Below are 17264 nucleotides of genomic sequence, written 5' to 3' on the forward strand. Positions count from 1 at the left end.
CTGGTGAAGGAACCTGCTTTCTTTCTTCTTCTTTGGATCGTTTCTCAGGAGCAGTTCGAGCTTTCTTCTTAGTAGGGCTTGAGGCCAGGAATGTGGAGATGGAAGAGGTTGATCTAGGAAAGGAGATCCTGAAAGGCTTGAAGGCAAATCTGGGTTTGCCTCTGCTCTTGAATGTGCAAAATGGCTAGGAAATTTATTTACTTTGTCCAAGGATCCTCTGCCTTTCTCCCCAGTAGAGGCCCTAAAGTGACTTACATTGTTCTCATCTCCTGTTTCCTCCTCATTAGGCTGAGAGTGTGTGATTGGCTCAAGGTCACCCAGCAAGATTCTGTGGCAGAGTTGGGATCTGAACCTGGGTCTCCCAGCTCTTAGTCTGACACCGTACCACCCTGCCTATTATTGTCCTGTTGCTCAATAACAGTAAGAATATATATATTTGTATACGTTAGCCATGCAATTGTTTTTAAACTTCCTCAATATTAACTGATTATTTTTGCCTTTTATGTTGGGGAGGTAGAAAAAGTAGCTTACTTGGCAAGCGGGCACTGAAAAGCTTGAATAAGTTTAGAAGCAGGATCTAATTCAAAACATTTGAAAACCACTCACCTCTACCCCATCCTCCTCCTAAGAAACGTTTACTTCCCTTGTTTTATCTGCATGACAACAGTGAGAAGAACGTTATGCTGAGAGACAGTGATTAGACCATCACCTCTGCCCAGTGGGGTTGAAGGCTGAGCAAGGATTTGAATCGAGGTCTGTTTTTAAAATCCAAGATGAAACCCCTACAGCCGGCAACAGGCATGCACGGGAGACTTTGTTTTTGCCCAAACCGCTAAGAGGGACAGCACTTCAGGCCCTGACCTGGGTGGCCCAGGCTAGCTTCATCTAATCAGATCTCAGAACCTCAGCAGGGTCAGCCCCGGCTAGTACTTGGGTGGGAGACCACCAAGGAAGTCCAGGGTTGCTACACAGGCAATGGCAAACTATCTCTGAACACCTCTTGCCTTGAAAACCCCACAAGTTTGCCACGAATTGGATGCAACGATGTCACTTTCCACAACTACAGCAGGTAGCCTACTGCACCGCTCCCATGCAACTGACAACGCTCCACTCCTGAATGCCAGGAACAAAGAGCAAACTGCATAGAAAACAAAAGCAGGGCAGCGTGGGAAGGGTCAGTCATTTGAGGCTGGGCGAGAGACGCAGCAAAATGGGACGCGCTCCATGGTTGGAAGGCGGACAGGGATCGGAGAGGGTTCAAGCCAAACTCAAGAAAAGGCCTTGAAAAGAGTGCAATTACTTCACCTTAGGTGGAAGACAACATGGCATAGCCTGATCTAGTCAGATCTCAGAAGCTAAGCAGGGCTGGTAAGCGGATGGGAGACCACCAAGGAAGGCTCTGCAGAGGAAGGCGACCGCAAACCACCTCTGCTTCTCACCTGCCATGAAAGCAGCCTACTAGGGCCGCCGTAAGTTGGTTGCAACCAGCGTTCTCTCTAAGCTGAGTTGTTGTGAGCTGGCTCACAGTTTTTTTAGCCTCCAGCTCACACATTTTTGTCTTAGCTCAGGAAGGATGGCCTCAGAGTGCGCTAATTTATGCAGTAGTCAAATAGCTTGTTCACATAATGCCAGTAACTCATAAAGTAGAATTTTTGCTCACAAGACTCCACAGTTTAGAAGGAGCATTGGTTGCAACTGGACAGCATTTACATTGGATAAGCATATGGAGCAGGTCCATCTGTGGCTATTAGTCACAGCGTATTGTTGGAACTGTCTGGGGCAGTGATGCTCTGTATTCTTGGTGCTTGTGGGGGGGGGGGCACAGTGGGAAGGCTTCTTGTGTCCTGGCCCCACTGCTGGACCTCCTGATGACACTTGGGTTTTTTGGCCACTGTGTAACAGAGTGCATTGGATGGACTGGACAGGTTGGACTGAATGGGCCATTGGCCTGATCCAACATGGCTTCTCTTATGTTCTTACATATGTGCCTCAGCATGGTGCAGTGGATAGGGAAGGTCAGCATGAGACACACAGGAAAATAAACCAGCAGATGCAGACAGTGCAAATGAAAATTGCATAGAGATTATAATCACTGCAGTGACAATGTACCATTGGTCTTTGGAGGATCAATTAAGCACAACACAGTTTAGGAAAACATGGTATTATACTGTGTTTTATTTGTAAGGAGAAAGACATCAGGAAGTTGCAAAAGACAGAGACAAGAATGGAAATGGAACTTTCAGTAACACCCTGCACCTGAAAAACTGGGAGGAGATAAACCTGTTACTAGTGGAACAGCCAGTACAGAGCCTGCAATGCCGCTTTATCACCTGGCTACAAAACAGCTCATATCCCGTGAACAATGGAGTATTGCTGATGGGGGGAAAGTAGGGCTCATTAAAGTCGTCTTCTAGGAAGCAGTAAAATGTCCTGTTTGTTGGAACCTTCTCAGATTGCATCTTGCCTCATCTACATCAAGTCTGAAGAAAAACTGGGCAAGAAGAGTGTCTGTATGATGGTGGACTCCTGCCTTACTTGTCTGGATCTCCAGCCTATAATTTCCTACCCAAATAGGCAGGGCTTTTTTTTGTAGCAGGAACTCCTTTGCCACAGCCCCTCCCCCCCAAATGTAGCCAATCCTCCTGGGGCCCTGTCCTAAGAGTCCTGTAAGATCTTGGAGGATTGGCTACATCTGGGGTGTGTGGCCTAATATGCAAAGGAGTTCCTGCTACAAAAAAAGCCCTACAAATAGGGCTGATATCAAAGACAGCTGGCTTGACAGATATTGGGTGGTGGTCACACGACCTAGATGCTGGAATCCTGTCTTCTGTTTCTTTACATTTATGATACACATCTCAATTATGAAAATGAAGCAGGAACAAGAAGAATCATTGAATAAAAACACCAGTTGTGAGAAACGGGAACAGGCAGTGATCTTAAAAACTGGTACTTCAAACCACCTCCTCTGCAACAAACAAAGCCGATCTGTATAATGGTTTATTTTTTTCTTATCTATTTCACCTACTTTTGAATTTACAGTTCCCTGGTCAAGCTGTGTGAAACCACATTACAAAGACCTTCCTTTTCAGAGGGAAAGCAGGACTTGCTAGGAATCATACAACTCAGTTGCTTCAGAAATAGTAAGCTGTGTGAGTAATCCAATTGGAAGACTGTTCCTTGGAGCGTTTGGCAGAGCTGTGGGAAGTAAAAATAGACTTGTATGCTTCTGATTTCTCCTCATTTGTAGCAGGTCGCTTGAGGGGCCCAGATGCAATTTTGCTGTCTTTTCCAGAGGAAGACAATGTGCTTCCCTCGACTGCTGCAAGAAAACAACAACAAAGTCAAATAATGTGGATCAGTGGCCAAACTGCACCCTTAAAACTGCACGCATATGTAGACAGATGAGAAATATAAGACTACATTTTAGGGTTGATTTTGACAGGCACTAAGATAGCTTCACATTGCAAAGGCTGTTACAATTTTAACGTAAGTAATAGCAGAATTTTTAAAGTAAAAAAAATACAACCATCATAAATAATTTAAACGTACAAGAACCAAATGGACACCAAAGAGCCAGTTTGGTATAGTGGACTCTTATCTGGGAGAACCGGGTTTGATTCCCTACTCCTCCACTTGCAGCTGCTGGAATGGCCTTGGGTCATCCATAGCTCTTGTTAGGAGTTGTCCTTGAAAGGGTAGCTGCAGTAAGAGCTCTCCCAGCCCCACCTACCTCACAAGGTGTCTGTTGTGTGTGTGTGTGGGGGGGGATGTAAAGGAGATTGTGATCACTCTGGGATTCAGAGTATAGGGCGGGATATAAATCCAGTATCTTCTTCAAAGTTGAACTAAGATGAATCTTTTGACATTTCAATTTTTGTGCATATTAAGCATGGACATTTCCCAACAACAGCGAGAACCCTGTGGAAATATGAACGGTTTCTGGAACAAGGGAGCTATGAGGTTAATGATCTCCAAAGAAACTTTCCAAGTCAGCTGACCAGCTTCAAACTCTTGCTTAAAAATAGGACCCTGCTTATCTCTGCTTAGTGTCACCTACTGTTATGGCTGGTGTCAAGTCTGTCATGGCTAAAGCCAGCAGGAGATGCTCAAGAGTGGTGGCAGCTGTAATCCGCTGGCTCATTCTGATCCTTTAACCTTGGCTAAGGAATGCGGTGTGTTACGGACAGGATCCAATCAGGTTTTTCCCTTGGTGAAAAAAGGAGGACAGGGTCTTCTTTGGCCACCAAAAAGGGAGAAAAGTAGACTATAAATAAATAATAGTTCATACGAAGAGACATCTAATAAACGCAGTGTGGGCTGAAACGCTCAGTATAAAGGGACATCAAATAAGTGATGTACTAGGACTTGCTACAGGGACAAAAGCCATGTGAGACAAGGGTTGCAGCAAGGAGGAGAGGTGGGTGAGATTAAGCCAAAAGGCCTGGCTGGAAGCTAGGTTTCTGCCAGCTTCAACAACTATTCAACTGCGAGTGGTAAACGAAGGACTGCTCCCAACAAGGATGCTGTGCTGCAAAATATACACCAACCTGTGCCCTTGCAGAAGGCAATATTCCTCTTTTCTCCAGAATTAATGTTTGTGGCATCCTTTCCTGTATTTGCATTCGATGGCCCAGGTGTATCTTTAAAAAGAAGAGGGGGGGGGGAAGGGGGAAATGTAAGGACAGAAGAGGTACGTGGCAGGAGATTAAAAGATAAAGCTGCAAGATGTATCCCATTAAAATCAATGGCAAAGCTATATTTCTCTCGTTCGCACATCCTCTATTATTACTTAACTGGATATCCTGCTTTTCTGCCCAAAGGCACTTAAAGCAGCAGGCATGGCGACGGAGAGTAAAGTCACTAAATGCCGCGAAACCACAGACAGTAGGCAACAGGTTCCTATAACCTCTGCATGGCCACAAGATAGTTGCGCTACCTTGGGGGAAGGAATTTCTTTTTTTATAAGCAATGGAATACTGTTGACTGTTTGCAGGGAATATGAACTTTCCCTACAACAGAAGCACAGTTTTGAGGAATGATGCTTGAATCCCTTTGACTAAACCGAAGGTGGGTTCAGCAGTGATTGCATTCGAAGGAATAAAGTTGGATCCTCCCGGCTTTTGTGCTGCTGAAAAAGGGAGGAGGGGACTGACTTTCTCCTGATCGCCACAAAGCCTGTGCTCAAGATCATGGGACTCACGTGGACAAAAGCAATGTTAAGACAAAAGCTAGAATGAGGAAGTGGATTGGGAAAAACTGGGTGGGAAACCAGCACCTGGAAAAGATTACAGTGTGAAATTGCTAAACTTTAGTTCATTCACAAATTCAGACCAGACCCCTCCCACCCAGGGTGGAATAGGGACACAGGATTCGTATCTCATTACAGATGCAAATTTTCTGCTCAGAAGCATTTCTTTCCCTCTCTAATACAGCTGATTACAATTTTGCATTGTTCTTTTGCAACCTGGTTCATTTCTCTGCAATGCTCCTCCCACCTTCAGATTGGGATACATGGACTCTGGCAGCTTTGACTCCTGCAAGTTTATACACCGGAAATCTTGCTGGCCTCTAAAATGCTACCAGACTTGAATCTAGCTCTTCTTCAGCAGACCAGCGTGGCTGCCCTCTGAAAATGCACTGAGAAAGAGGCTCCTTGTCACAGCTCCACAAGACAATCACCTTACCTTCGACAACATCAGATTTCACAATGGTCTCTGCCGCTTTTGATTTCTTGGGTTTCTGAAACAACAGAGGTCAACATAAGGGTATTTTAATGGCTCCAACAATGACAGCATCTTGGGATACACTTGATAATTACAAAGATCTTACATCCTGCTTTATACAAAGGATTTTGTTCCATACACCTACTCTGTGCTTTTCACAGTACTTAGCTAAAAGGTGGTGGGAAGGCCGCTATACACTGCTGGGTGCAGACTGACGGCTTCCTGGAAGTGAGATACAGGGAAGCAACAGGCCCAAGAGGAAGACTCATCCCTTAAGAGCAAAGGGTGCACCTACTCTCTCTAAGTATCCTGTGTTACCTTAGGGAAAAAAGTAAGTTGGGGGACTTGTGACCAATGTTCTCTCTAAGCTGTGGAGTCTTGTGAGCAATTCTACTTTGTGAGCTACTGGCATTAAAGTTGTGAGCTACTGCATAAATTAGTGTGCTCAGGGGCCATCTTTCCTGAGCAGGCTAAGCTAAGACAAAGATGTGTGAGCCAGATGGGATGCATGGGATGGAGAAAGTAGAGAAAGAAGTACTTTTCTCCCTTTCTCACAATACAAGAACTCGTGGGCATTCGATGAAATTGCTGAGCAGACAGGTTAAAACGGATAAAAGGAAGTACTTCTTCACCCAAAGGGTGATTAACATGTGGAATTCACTGCCACAGGAGGTGGTGGTGGCCACAAGTATAGCCACCTTCAAGAAGGGTTTAGATAAAAATATGGAGCACAGGTCCATCAGTGGCTATTAGCCACAGTGTATGTGTGTATATAAAATTTTTTGCCACTGTGTGACACAGAGTGTTGGACTTGATGGGCTGTTGGCCTGATCCAACATGGCTTCTCTTATGTTCAGAGGCTAAAAAAACTGAGCTAGCTCACATGAATTCGTTCTTAGAGGGGACACTGCTTGTGATGGGGCTGAGGATTACATCATTGTTCTGAGAGCATTATTGTCATCTTGTGATTTATGTACGGAATTGAGCTTTAATCTTTTATCATATTATGGTTTAATTCTTAAAATTGTTATATGCTATATGAGCAGCCCTGAGCCCACACGTGGGGTAGGAGAGAATAAAAATCAAATAAATAAACAAATAAATATTCCCCAAATAAGGTTGCCAGGGGTGGGGGAAGGCTTCCCTGGAGCGGAAGGGAAGCCTAGACCATGTTTCTGCCATGGTGATGTCACCTCCAGTGTGGATTGGGAATGATGTTATCATGTTGCCACTGTCATGGTGACATTCTGGTATTTGGCCAAAAACTCTATAGTTAAAAAATGGCTTCTACCATAGAGTTTTTGCCCAAATACCAAAGTACTCCTGCAGTACGACAGTACGTCCAGCGGATTTTTTGTGTTGTGTGTTGGTGTGAAGCACATCAGAAGAGGAGAGGAATAGAAATCGCCTCGGATTCCCGTTCTCCTTCTCTAGGCTTCCCCTGCAATAGCCGCATGTAATCCAGCGCAGTTATTTGTTAACACTGCCTTACTGACCACTCCCAAGCCAACCCATGTCACGATTAAAATCAGCTCGGTCACAGCTACTGGAAGGTGTGACAGGGTGGGTGAGGAGCTAAGAAAGCACCTGGCCGTCACAACTGGCTAGGTCTGCTGGGATGGCACTGTTGAACCTTTTCGTTTATGAGTTCTGCCGCTGGGTTGTGAAGTGGTGGCTGCTGTAATTATTATTTGTATATTGCTGATGGTCACTAGCCAAAATGTCTGTCTTTTGACAGTCTAATGAGCTATAATTTTTATAACTATAAAACCAGAACTCTGCCTCCAAACATCTGTTGATTACATTCATTTTCATTAGGCAAAAGTGTCTGTGGTTCTCCTTGTCTATTGAAGCAGACTGTTGCCAGTGAAAACAAACACTAGGATAAAGTAGGACTTTTCAAGGAGTGTGTGTGGGTAACAGAGTAACTGAAATGTCGAACTGGTCTAATGGAGTGCCTTACCTCCTCTATAGCCTCCATCCTTTCGGCCCCAAGCTTTACACTGCAAAGAGGCGCCCGACGGATTGGGCAAGTATTCCAAAAGAAGAGATAGCTAACCCAACTACAAATACGGGGGTGTATCGGGCCAAGACTTGAAATGACTATTGATGGAAGGTTAAAGCAGAAAGAGCCAAAAGCAGGATGATAGCTGAACATCAACAAGACAAAAGTAATGACTACTGGGGAATTATACAACTTTAAGACAGATGATGAAGAAACAAATTGGTGAAGATTTTCTGTTCCCTGGCTCCATCGTTAACCAAAGGGGAGACTGTAACACAGAAATCATAAGCAGGCCAATACTGGGAAGGACAGCCCCAAAAGAGCTAGAAAAGATTCTTAAGTGTAGGGATAAGAACTGGTGAGCAAGATAATTCATACCCCAGTGCTCCTCGTTACTATGTATAGGTGTAAACATCAGACAATGAAGAAAGCTGAGAGGAAGAAAGTGGATTCACTTGAAATGTGGTGCTGGAGGAGGGTTTATATAGATACAATGGGCCACCAAAAAGACAAACAAGTGGATTCTAGATCAAGCCTGAACTTTCCCTAGAAGCTAAAATGCCTAAACTGAGGCTATTGTACATTGGCCACATTGTGAGAAGAATCACTGGAAGAGATAATCATGCTAGGAAAAGCTGATGGCGGAAGGAAAAGAAGACCCAACATGAGGTGGATTGACTCAGTTAAGGAAGCCACAGCCTTCAGTATGCAAGACTCAACTGAGGCTGCTAACGTTAGGACATTCTGGAGGTCATTCATTCATAGGGTACCACCAAGCAACTTGATGACACTTAACACACATTCTGGGCCTGTGGATGTGCCCCACTTTCTACCCCTGCTCTTCCTTCAGACCCTCAAAAGATAATGTCTAGTAGCTTGGGACCCACATAGATGAAATTGCATGCAGACTGGGGTGGAGAGTCTGCAGTGAAGTGGGAGAAATAGGAGAAAACCCCTGCGCCTCCTTTGTCTGCAGACAGAAATCTGTAAGCAAAGAGGAACAAGGAGGCAATTTTGCTCAACTGCATAAAGACCCTCTGAGCTGCATGGCTTTTTGTCTATGAGGATCCTTTGACTCACAGGAGTTGTCTTTCCAGGGTTCAGTAGGGACTGCTAAGAAAAGAGGAACATGGGGAAAAGTCATATGCTGGCAGCTGACTGAGCACAAATACATTCAGTTGTATCACTGGTTCTCTACAGGTCATGACCCACTTGCTTGCAGGTGGGTTGCAGGAACACACGCAAGGAGACAGACACCCAGCCACACCCTCAGTGGAGCTGACAGGGATGTCCAAATAAAGGTGTCGTGCTTGCCGTACCTACTCCAGTGTGCTGGCAGGTTTACTGGGAAGCCTGGATGTCATTTCGCAGGAGGTCTTCCTGTGAGATATCAGGGCTTCCCCAGTGAATCCTGCCTGTGGTTGGTATGATAACCACTGTCAAAGACTTACAGGTGAGCTGATCTCTGGACAACCACAGTGCCTTGGCCTGACCTGGGAGTCATGGATGTCATCCAATAGAAGTGGCAGTCTTCCTAGATCATGTTTGTAAAGGAAAGTCCTGTCCATCTAAAAAGCCTGTGAATTCTCTCCTGAAGGGATTCAGAGACAAACGGTTGGCATGACCTTTGCAGCACAAACTGCTTACATCTGGAAGAGACAGGAGTCCTACTCTCACCTTGGTCTCCCAATTAACAAATACAAAGGCCTTGAGATTTGCACCTGGGGATGGAGGCGAAATGTCTGCAGTAAGTTTTTTCCCCCTCTCCCTCTTGTAAATCATGTGCTTAGCAACACAGACTGAGACGTCACCTCTCTGGATTCTGATTGGCTTCATGGATCATGGACCTGTCAGAATCGCTGTCCATAAATCTAGTTAGCTTTTGCCCTTCTGTAGCTCAGAGACTAGTTGGCACAAGCAATGCCAGTAGTTTCTCAGCTCAGCCTTGCTCGGCAGCCATCTTGAATCGCTGCTCCCAAGTGGGCTAAGCCTCGCCCCTCGATGTCTCTGAAGACCAAAGCCTCCTTGTTGCTTAATCTAACAGCCTTTAGGTTACACCTGGTAATTTGGAACTTTGTTTTATTATGACAGCTAAGCTGGATAAGCATAGAGTTTGTTATTTTTCTTCCCTCGCAGTCTTATCTTTTTGAAATATTTTTGCACTTTAATAAAATAATTTTAGTTTTATCTTGTGGTGGATTTTTGCCTCCTTTAGCCTCAAAATCTAAGTCCAGAAGCCTTGGACCTTGACCGCCTACTGGATAACATTTTAGTTTTGAGAAACTCAGATTGTAGTCCTACCCCACAGGGCTGACTTTTCTTGTCAACTCCCTGGGAGGCCAGGAGATTTGTCCTTTCATTCCTGTGTCACTGGGAAAAATCACAGAAAGGACTGGAGGCAGATACCTCAGGCTAGAGTGAAAATTAGTTATTATTTTACAAGAGGATACTAAAGGCAGAAGGTGCCCCACTTCAAAAAAGGCTGAGACCAGTGTTCCCTCTAATCCGAGTTAGTGTGAGCTAGCTCACAGTTTTTTAGCCTCCAGCTCACACATTTTTGTCTTCGCTCAGGGAAATGGCCCCAGAGCACACTGATTCATGCAGCAGCTCACAACTTTAAATGCCAGTAGCTCACAAAGTAGAATTTTTGCTCACAGGACTCCATAGCTTAGAGGGAGCACTGGAAACAGCCAGTGGCAGCCTTTCCTGGATTGCACATTTCTCAAAGATGCTATGTAATGTAATATGTAATGCAGGGTGGCATGTACCCTACAAATACAATAATCAAAGATCTGATGAAGTGTATCTGGTGAAGTGTGCATGTACATGAAAGCATATAACCAGCAGTAAATTTTGTTGGTCTTAAAGGTGTCACTGGACCCAAATTTTAATAATCAAAGACTTTATTCTTCCATTAGTTTAAGTAGCCCTCCTGTAGCCTATGGCTCTTCTTCTTGGAAACTTCCGAGACCAAGGCATTAAACTGTGCTGAGCAGAAGGGCAAGAAATTACAAGCCAAATATTTGTCTCTGTTTCTTCCAGCAGATGGCAGCAAAGGATTGAGAAGACTAGCTAGTAAGGGCGGGGAAGACAGGTCTCATCAGGAAAACAACAGAGCGAGAAGGACATTATGTGCTTATTGAGAATTGGACATTTCTACTGCTTCTAGGAATCAGATGGCTGCTTCTGATGTTACACAGCATTCTGAAAGCACGTCTTGGGAAACCAAAAATGGTCCAAGATACACACCTTTGCAAGGTTTGGAAGGACTCAGGTGCAAAATGGAGGAAATAGGAAAATGATAACATCAGAAACAGCTGACAGAATACAAAGTAAAAAGAATTGAGTTATGATGATGATGATGATGATGAGACCTGTCTTCCTGCGCGGACTGCACTGGCTGCCAATCACCTACCGAGTCCAGTACAAAGTGTTGGTTATTACCTTTAAAGCCCTATATGGCCGAGAACCAGCCTACCTAAGGGACCGTCTCTCCCCATATGAACCCCAGAGGGCACTGAGGTCAGTGGGTAAAAATAAAATGACCATCCCTGGGCCGAGAGAGGTCAAACTCCAAAACACCAGAGCACGGGCCTTTTCAGTTGCGGCTCCTGCACTGTGGAACCAGCTTCCGGAGGAAGTGCGGGCCCTGCGAAACCTCGACCAGTTCCGCAGGGCCTGCAAGACCGCCCTTTTCAGACAAGCCTATACTGATATCGACTGCTGAGTTGCTAGGAATAAAAGAACCGCCATCTATAATATTACCATGGAACTATCTAAACTGGCAGAGTCAGCGCCAGAACAGTTTATTGCTGCCAGATACATTTAATGTAACTTAAATTATGTATTTTAACTCAATTAACTGGTTTTTATATGTTTAATTTTTTAATTGTTAAATTTAAAGTTTTATTTATTTATGTTAATGTATGGAATGTTGTTAGCCGCCCTGAGCCGCCTAGGCGGGGAGGGCGGGATATAAATAAAATCTATTATTAATATTATTATTATATTGGAATTATATCCCGCCCTCCACTCCGAATTTCAGAGTCTCAGAGCGACTCACAATCTCCTTTATCTTCCTTCCCCACAACAGACATCCTGTGAAGTGGGTGGGGCTGAGAGGGCTCTCACAGAAGCTGCCCTTTCAAGGACAGAGAGCGGCCTACAATCTCCTTTACCCTCCTCCCCCACGACAGACACCCTGTGAGGTGGGTGAGGCTGAGAGAGCTCTCACAGCAGCTGCCCTTTCAAGGACAGAGAGCGGCCTACAATCTCCTTTACCTTCCTTCCCCCACAACAGACACCCTGTGAGGTGGGTGGGGCTGGAGAGGGCTCTCACAGAAGCTGCCCTTTCAAGGACAGAGAGCGGCCTACAATCTCCTTTACCCTCCTCCCCCACGACAGACACCCTGTGAGGTGGGTGAGGCTGAGAGAGCTCTCACAGCAGCTGCCCTTTCAAGGACAGAGAGCGGCCTACAATCTCCTTTACCTTCCTTCCCCACAACAGACATCCTGTGAAGTGGGTGGGGCTGAGAGGGCTCTCACAACAGCTGTCCTTTCAAGGACAACCTCTGCCAGAGCTATGGCTGACCCAAGGCCATTCCAGCAGGTGCAAGTGGAGGAGTGGGGAATCGAACTCGGTTCTCCCAGAAAAGAGTCTGCACACTTAACCACTACAGCAAACTGGCTCCTACAGAACAGAAAGCGTAGCAGTCAGAATTACAGTCGATAAAAGTCAAGGATGTGCTTTGTGTCTAAAAGCTTCAAAAGGATAAGGGGAAGGGCTGTGGCTCAGTAGCAGAGCACCTGCTTGGCATGCAGAAGGTCCTTGGTTCAATCCCTGCCATGCCCAGTTAAGGATCAAGGAGTAGGTGATGTGAAGACATTCCACCCGACATGATGGAGAGCTGCTGCAAGCCTGAGTAGATAATATCGTCCTTGATGGACCAAGAGTCCACATCAGTACAGAGCAGCTTCTTGTGTGCTTAAGAAAAGCTCTGCTGCTTCAGACCAGTGATCCATCTAGTCCAGCAACCTGTTTCAGGATCAGCGGGCCTGTCTAACTTGTTGACCCTCCAAGTGGGAGGGCGATACTGCGCCCATCCATGTTTTTGCTGCTCAATGGGGGCAGGCAACAAACCTCTCCCCACTCTCGGTGTGGACCCAGAGAAGCAGCAAGCCCAGGAACTTCATTCAGCCCTGCTAGACTGGTACCTTATTACCTCCAGGACAGGTGAGTGATGCTGCTGCTGGGTCATCTCCATCTCCAGGGAGGCACCCAAATCTTCTTGGGGGTAGCAACAGACATTGCCTCTCCCCAAGTGGCTTTCCCCTCAAATAGGAGAAGATGCAACCAGTGCAGTGAGCTAAACTGGTTGAGCTAAACTACTGCAGTGAGCTAAACTACTAAACTCCCACCCCAAAGGAGCCCAGCAGCAGAGTATGCCTGGGGGGCACCTGGCCACCCACGTGGAAACACTGGTTTACTTTAGTACCAGAACAATGAATGCTGCTGCCAGAAACCCACGCTTGTCTGCAGCTCCATTTTCTAAGTGAGGTTTCAAACAGGAACCCAAATTCAAATCTGAAAGAGGATCTTTACAGAAGAAAACTCACACTCCGCAGAATTTTTTAAAAAAACAAAACAAAACCCAAAAGTGTTAAGCAAAAGCGTGTCACAGTAACTGTAATACCGCAACAGTTATTATTACAAAAAGCCTGCTTAGATGACTGGGTTAGGGACAAGAGCAGGAAGAGAGACGTTTCTGGTCTGGAAAAACCAGACAGCGTCAACTTCCTTCCTTTTGAAGAGCTGCAAGTTCTTCTGTCGGACCAGAATGTAGTTGCTGGGCTTAAGCTGAATGGCTTTACGCCATGACAAGGTGATGCTTGGAGCAAGGATGAAAACACACCTGGCTTCAAACACATCTGGCAAGCCACCACAGAGGGCTGGACTAGATAGCCCTTGGTCAGATCCTGCAGCTCAGTACTTATGTACTTCAGAAAGGGGGAGGAGGCTGAGTTCGTGGGCTTCTAGCTATCCAGTCTGGACTGCATATGGGCCAGGTCGAGACCTGAAGACAGGCATCAGCATCCCTGCAAATGATCCTTCTGCCCCACGCTATTACACAGCTTGGACCCAGCTTGAATTGCTTTGCATTTCTGTTAATACATTTTTACCCATCTTGACTGCTAGGAATAGCTGGAAACAGCCAGTGGTAGCCTTTCCTGGCCCAAATGTGGGAAGAGAAGAAGTCAGGGGGTGGGAATTAGGACTGTGCTGGACAGAGCTGGTTCCATCGGAGGCAAGGGGCTGCCCTACCTTCAGTAGTGTTGTTGGGAAGACTTAACAGAATTCCATATTCAGATAGACTCTGTAATTGCGGCAATAACAAAATCAATTCTGTGGGTCATTTTTTTTTTTTACTGTCCCGAATTCTCAAACCTAAGAGCTGAACTGATCTCCCCATTATTTAATCAGGGCTTTGGTCTCTTTAGAAGTGAAATAGTCCTGGTTACTAAGAAATAAAGATAAACAAAACAACTTTGTGTGTGGCGAAATTTCTGGCAGCTGTCGTCCAGTGACATGACAACTTTCTTATTTATTCATTCATTCATTCATTCATTCATTCATTCATTCATTCATTCATTCTATGACTTATATCCCGCCCTTCCCATAAAATGGCTCAGGGCGGCTCACAACAAACGATAAAACAATAAACAGAGTGCAAAGTTATTACATTTTAAAAAGTCGGAGCGTTTAAAAACCTAAAAACCTTAAAATCTTAACATTAAAACTATACGGTATATTTCACTGAAGTCTGATAAGCTACATTTATCTAGTCAGGCGTAGGCTAACCGGAAGAGGCTTGTCTTACAGGCCCTGCGGAACTGAGTAAGATCCCGCAGGGCCCTCACCTCTTCTGGCAGCTGGTTCCACCATGTGGGGGCCATTGTAGAAAAGGCCCCGTCTCTGGTTGTCTTGAGACGGACTTCTTTGGGCCCGGGGATGGTGAGAAGGTTTTGCATCCCAGACCTCAGTACTCTCTGGGGAACGTGTGGGGAGAGACGGTCCTTCAGGTAGGCAGGTCCCAGGCCATATAGGGCTTTAAAGGTAATGACCAGCACCTTGTACCGGACTTGGTATATTATTGGAAGCCAGTGCAGAGCCCGAAGGCCCGGCCGAATGTGCCCCCACCTTGGGAGGCCCAATAACAGCCGGGCCGCGGCATTCTGCACCAGCTGCAATTTCCGGGTCCGGCACAGGAGCAGCCCCATGTAGAGGGCATTGCAGTAATCCAACCTCGAGGTGACCGTGGCATGGATCACTGTTGCTAGGTCGTCGCGGTCCAGGAAGGGGGCCAACTGCCTTGCCCGTCTAAGATGAAAAAACGCGGACTTGGCAGTGGTTGCTATCTGAGCCTCCATCTTTAGGGACGGCCTTTAGGGACGGCTATCTGAGCCTCCATCTTCATAGAGGTAACTGACTATAAATCGACTAAAATAAACTTCTAGGCTCTCCTTTTGCGAGACAAAAGCTTGCTGTCCATAACTCTGGTTGTGAAAGCAGTAAGGAAGAATAAGAATCTGAGCCACAGTGGTAGGGGCAGAGTTGGTTGCTGCTCTTTAGAGGCACTGGCACCGCAGCCATCAACACCAACAACAGAGTTTCACTCAGCAGAGCAGAGGCTTCTGCAGGTGTCAACCCGCAAATGGGGAAAACCAATGACTGCTCGTATGCATGTCATCCCTGTTGTGGTCCTCAGTGCAAGGTTTTGCCAGTTATCGATCCAACAGACTCCTGCACATATGAATGTGGTTAAGATCTCGTTTTAGCCTGAGAGTGGGAGTGGGGAGCCAGAGAGAAGGTTAGTCTGACATGACTTGTTCTGGCTCTTAGTAATCACAGCCGTCCTTCCTGAATGCTCAAGGACTGATTGTTTGATTATTTGTTCTCAAATTTTTCCAGGCATAGATGTCAAGCTGAAAGGTTGGTAGTTACTTGGATCCTTCTTTCCCCCTTTCTTGAAAATCCTTTTTGTTGTTTTTAGCATCTCTCCCTAGCCTAAACTCATACTGAGCTTTAGCTTTCCTAACTTATCCCTGTTAAAATTCATTTTATTTGTTTTAGCCCGTTTTCCAGTCTGTCAAGCTCATCCTGTATCCTCCTGACTTTGCCTTCTACTGTATAATGCTACCCTACCCAATTTAGTATCATTTGCAAATTTAGTAAGCATTTGCCCTATTCATCCATCCAAATTATTTATAAAGATGTTAAACAGACCACACACCCCTGATATAGCCAATCCTCCTGTAGCTTACAATAGGCCCTGTACTAACAACCCTAGTAAGCTTTAGGAAGATTGGCTACAACAGGGTTGTGTGGCCTAATATGCAAAGGCTTTCCTGCTACAAAAAAGCCCTGTTTATATGCCACAGGCAACATACCTTTCCCAATTTGCTCTTCAACCTTCTGTCTTCCATTCTTTTCTTCAGCACTTCTACGTCTTCTTTTGTGCCATTAAGAACAATCACGTCATCTTCTTGAAAAGGAACAGCACACTGTAATAAGAACAAAAATACACAAAGCATGTTTGCGTGGCCTCAGACAACTTCATACTTTATGCTCTTTTTTAAAAAAAGAATATGAATGTAGATTACTGCTTCTAACAGGAAGTTGTCTGGCCCCCTGTGTGGATGATCCATCCACAGATGAACTGGGGGCTTCTACACACTTGGCTGGACTTTCCAGATAAGCTGAATCTTTGAAATGTAACCAAATGAATCCAAACTATCTGGCCTGCTCCAAAAAAGATGGAATGGTGAGAGCTGCTGAGGGTCAGTTAAAGGATAAAAAGATGGGAGGTGAAATCAGCCTACTCAAACCTTTGGAAGTTTAGAGAATCCTGAAGGGGAAATCCTGGGGGAGAGAGTTCCAGATTGATCCTTCCACCATCATTCCTCACAGCCCACTAGAATTTGGTGTAGTGGTTAAGTGCGTGGACTCTCATCTGGGAAAACTGGATTTGATTCCCCACTCCTCCACTTGCAGCTGCTGAAATGGCCTTGGGTTACCCATAGCTCTCACAGAGTCTATCCTTGAAAGGGCAGCTTCTGGGAGAGCTCTCTCAGCCCCACCCACCTCACAGGGTGTCTGTTGTGGGGGAGGAAGGTAAAGGAGATTGTGAGCTGCTCTAAGACTCTTAAGATTCAGAGTGAAGGGTGGGGTAGAGATCCAATATCCTTCTTCTTGTTATCTATTTAACCCAATAAACCACAACTTGTTCAGTTATTAAATTATTCTTTTTTTTTCCTCACATGCTGGTATGTAAGATATTTATAAGCAGTACATTCCAAACACAATAGCACTCAAGTCATATTGAAAAGAATGGAACAGCAGCTAGTCACAACTAACTTTTTTGGGGAAGTCTTAGAATTAATGTTTGAAGCCTCCAAAGAGAAAAGTTTGCAAACTGAATAAATGTATACTTAGGTCTAATTAAAACAAACTTGCTCTCGGGCTTATTTTATTTCTT

The 17264-nt window shown here is 45.3% G+C and overlaps 1 protein-coding gene across 2 annotated transcripts in view; it reads right to left on the minus strand.

Annotated features, from left to right (window-relative positions):
• Positions 1-2145: 2145 nt before the first annotated feature.
• Positions 2146-17264, minus strand: part of RTF2 (replication termination factor 2) — an 89641-nt gene continuing 74522 nt past the window's right edge. The window contains exons 6-9 of one of the 2 annotated variants that reach the window (XM_060230753.1): positions 16177-16290; positions 5685-5739; positions 4548-4640; positions 2146-3319 (exon numbers count right to left, since the gene is read on the minus strand). In XM_060230753.1, coding sequence (XP_060086736.1) covers positions 3132-3319; positions 4548-4640; positions 5685-5739; positions 16177-16290 — 450 coding nt within the window. In that variant the 3' untranslated portion in view covers positions 2146-3131. The remainder of the gene's footprint in view (positions 3320-4547; positions 4641-5684; positions 5740-16176; positions 16291-17264) is intronic. The other variant, XM_060230755.1, reaches the window with a different exon arrangement.

The sequence above is a fragment of the Heteronotia binoei genome, chromosome 2, assembly GCF_032191835.1.
Source record: "Heteronotia binoei isolate CCM8104 ecotype False Entrance Well chromosome 2, APGP_CSIRO_Hbin_v1, whole genome shotgun sequence".
Lineage (NCBI taxonomy): Eukaryota > Metazoa > Chordata > Lepidosauria > Squamata > Gekkonidae > Heteronotia > Heteronotia binoei.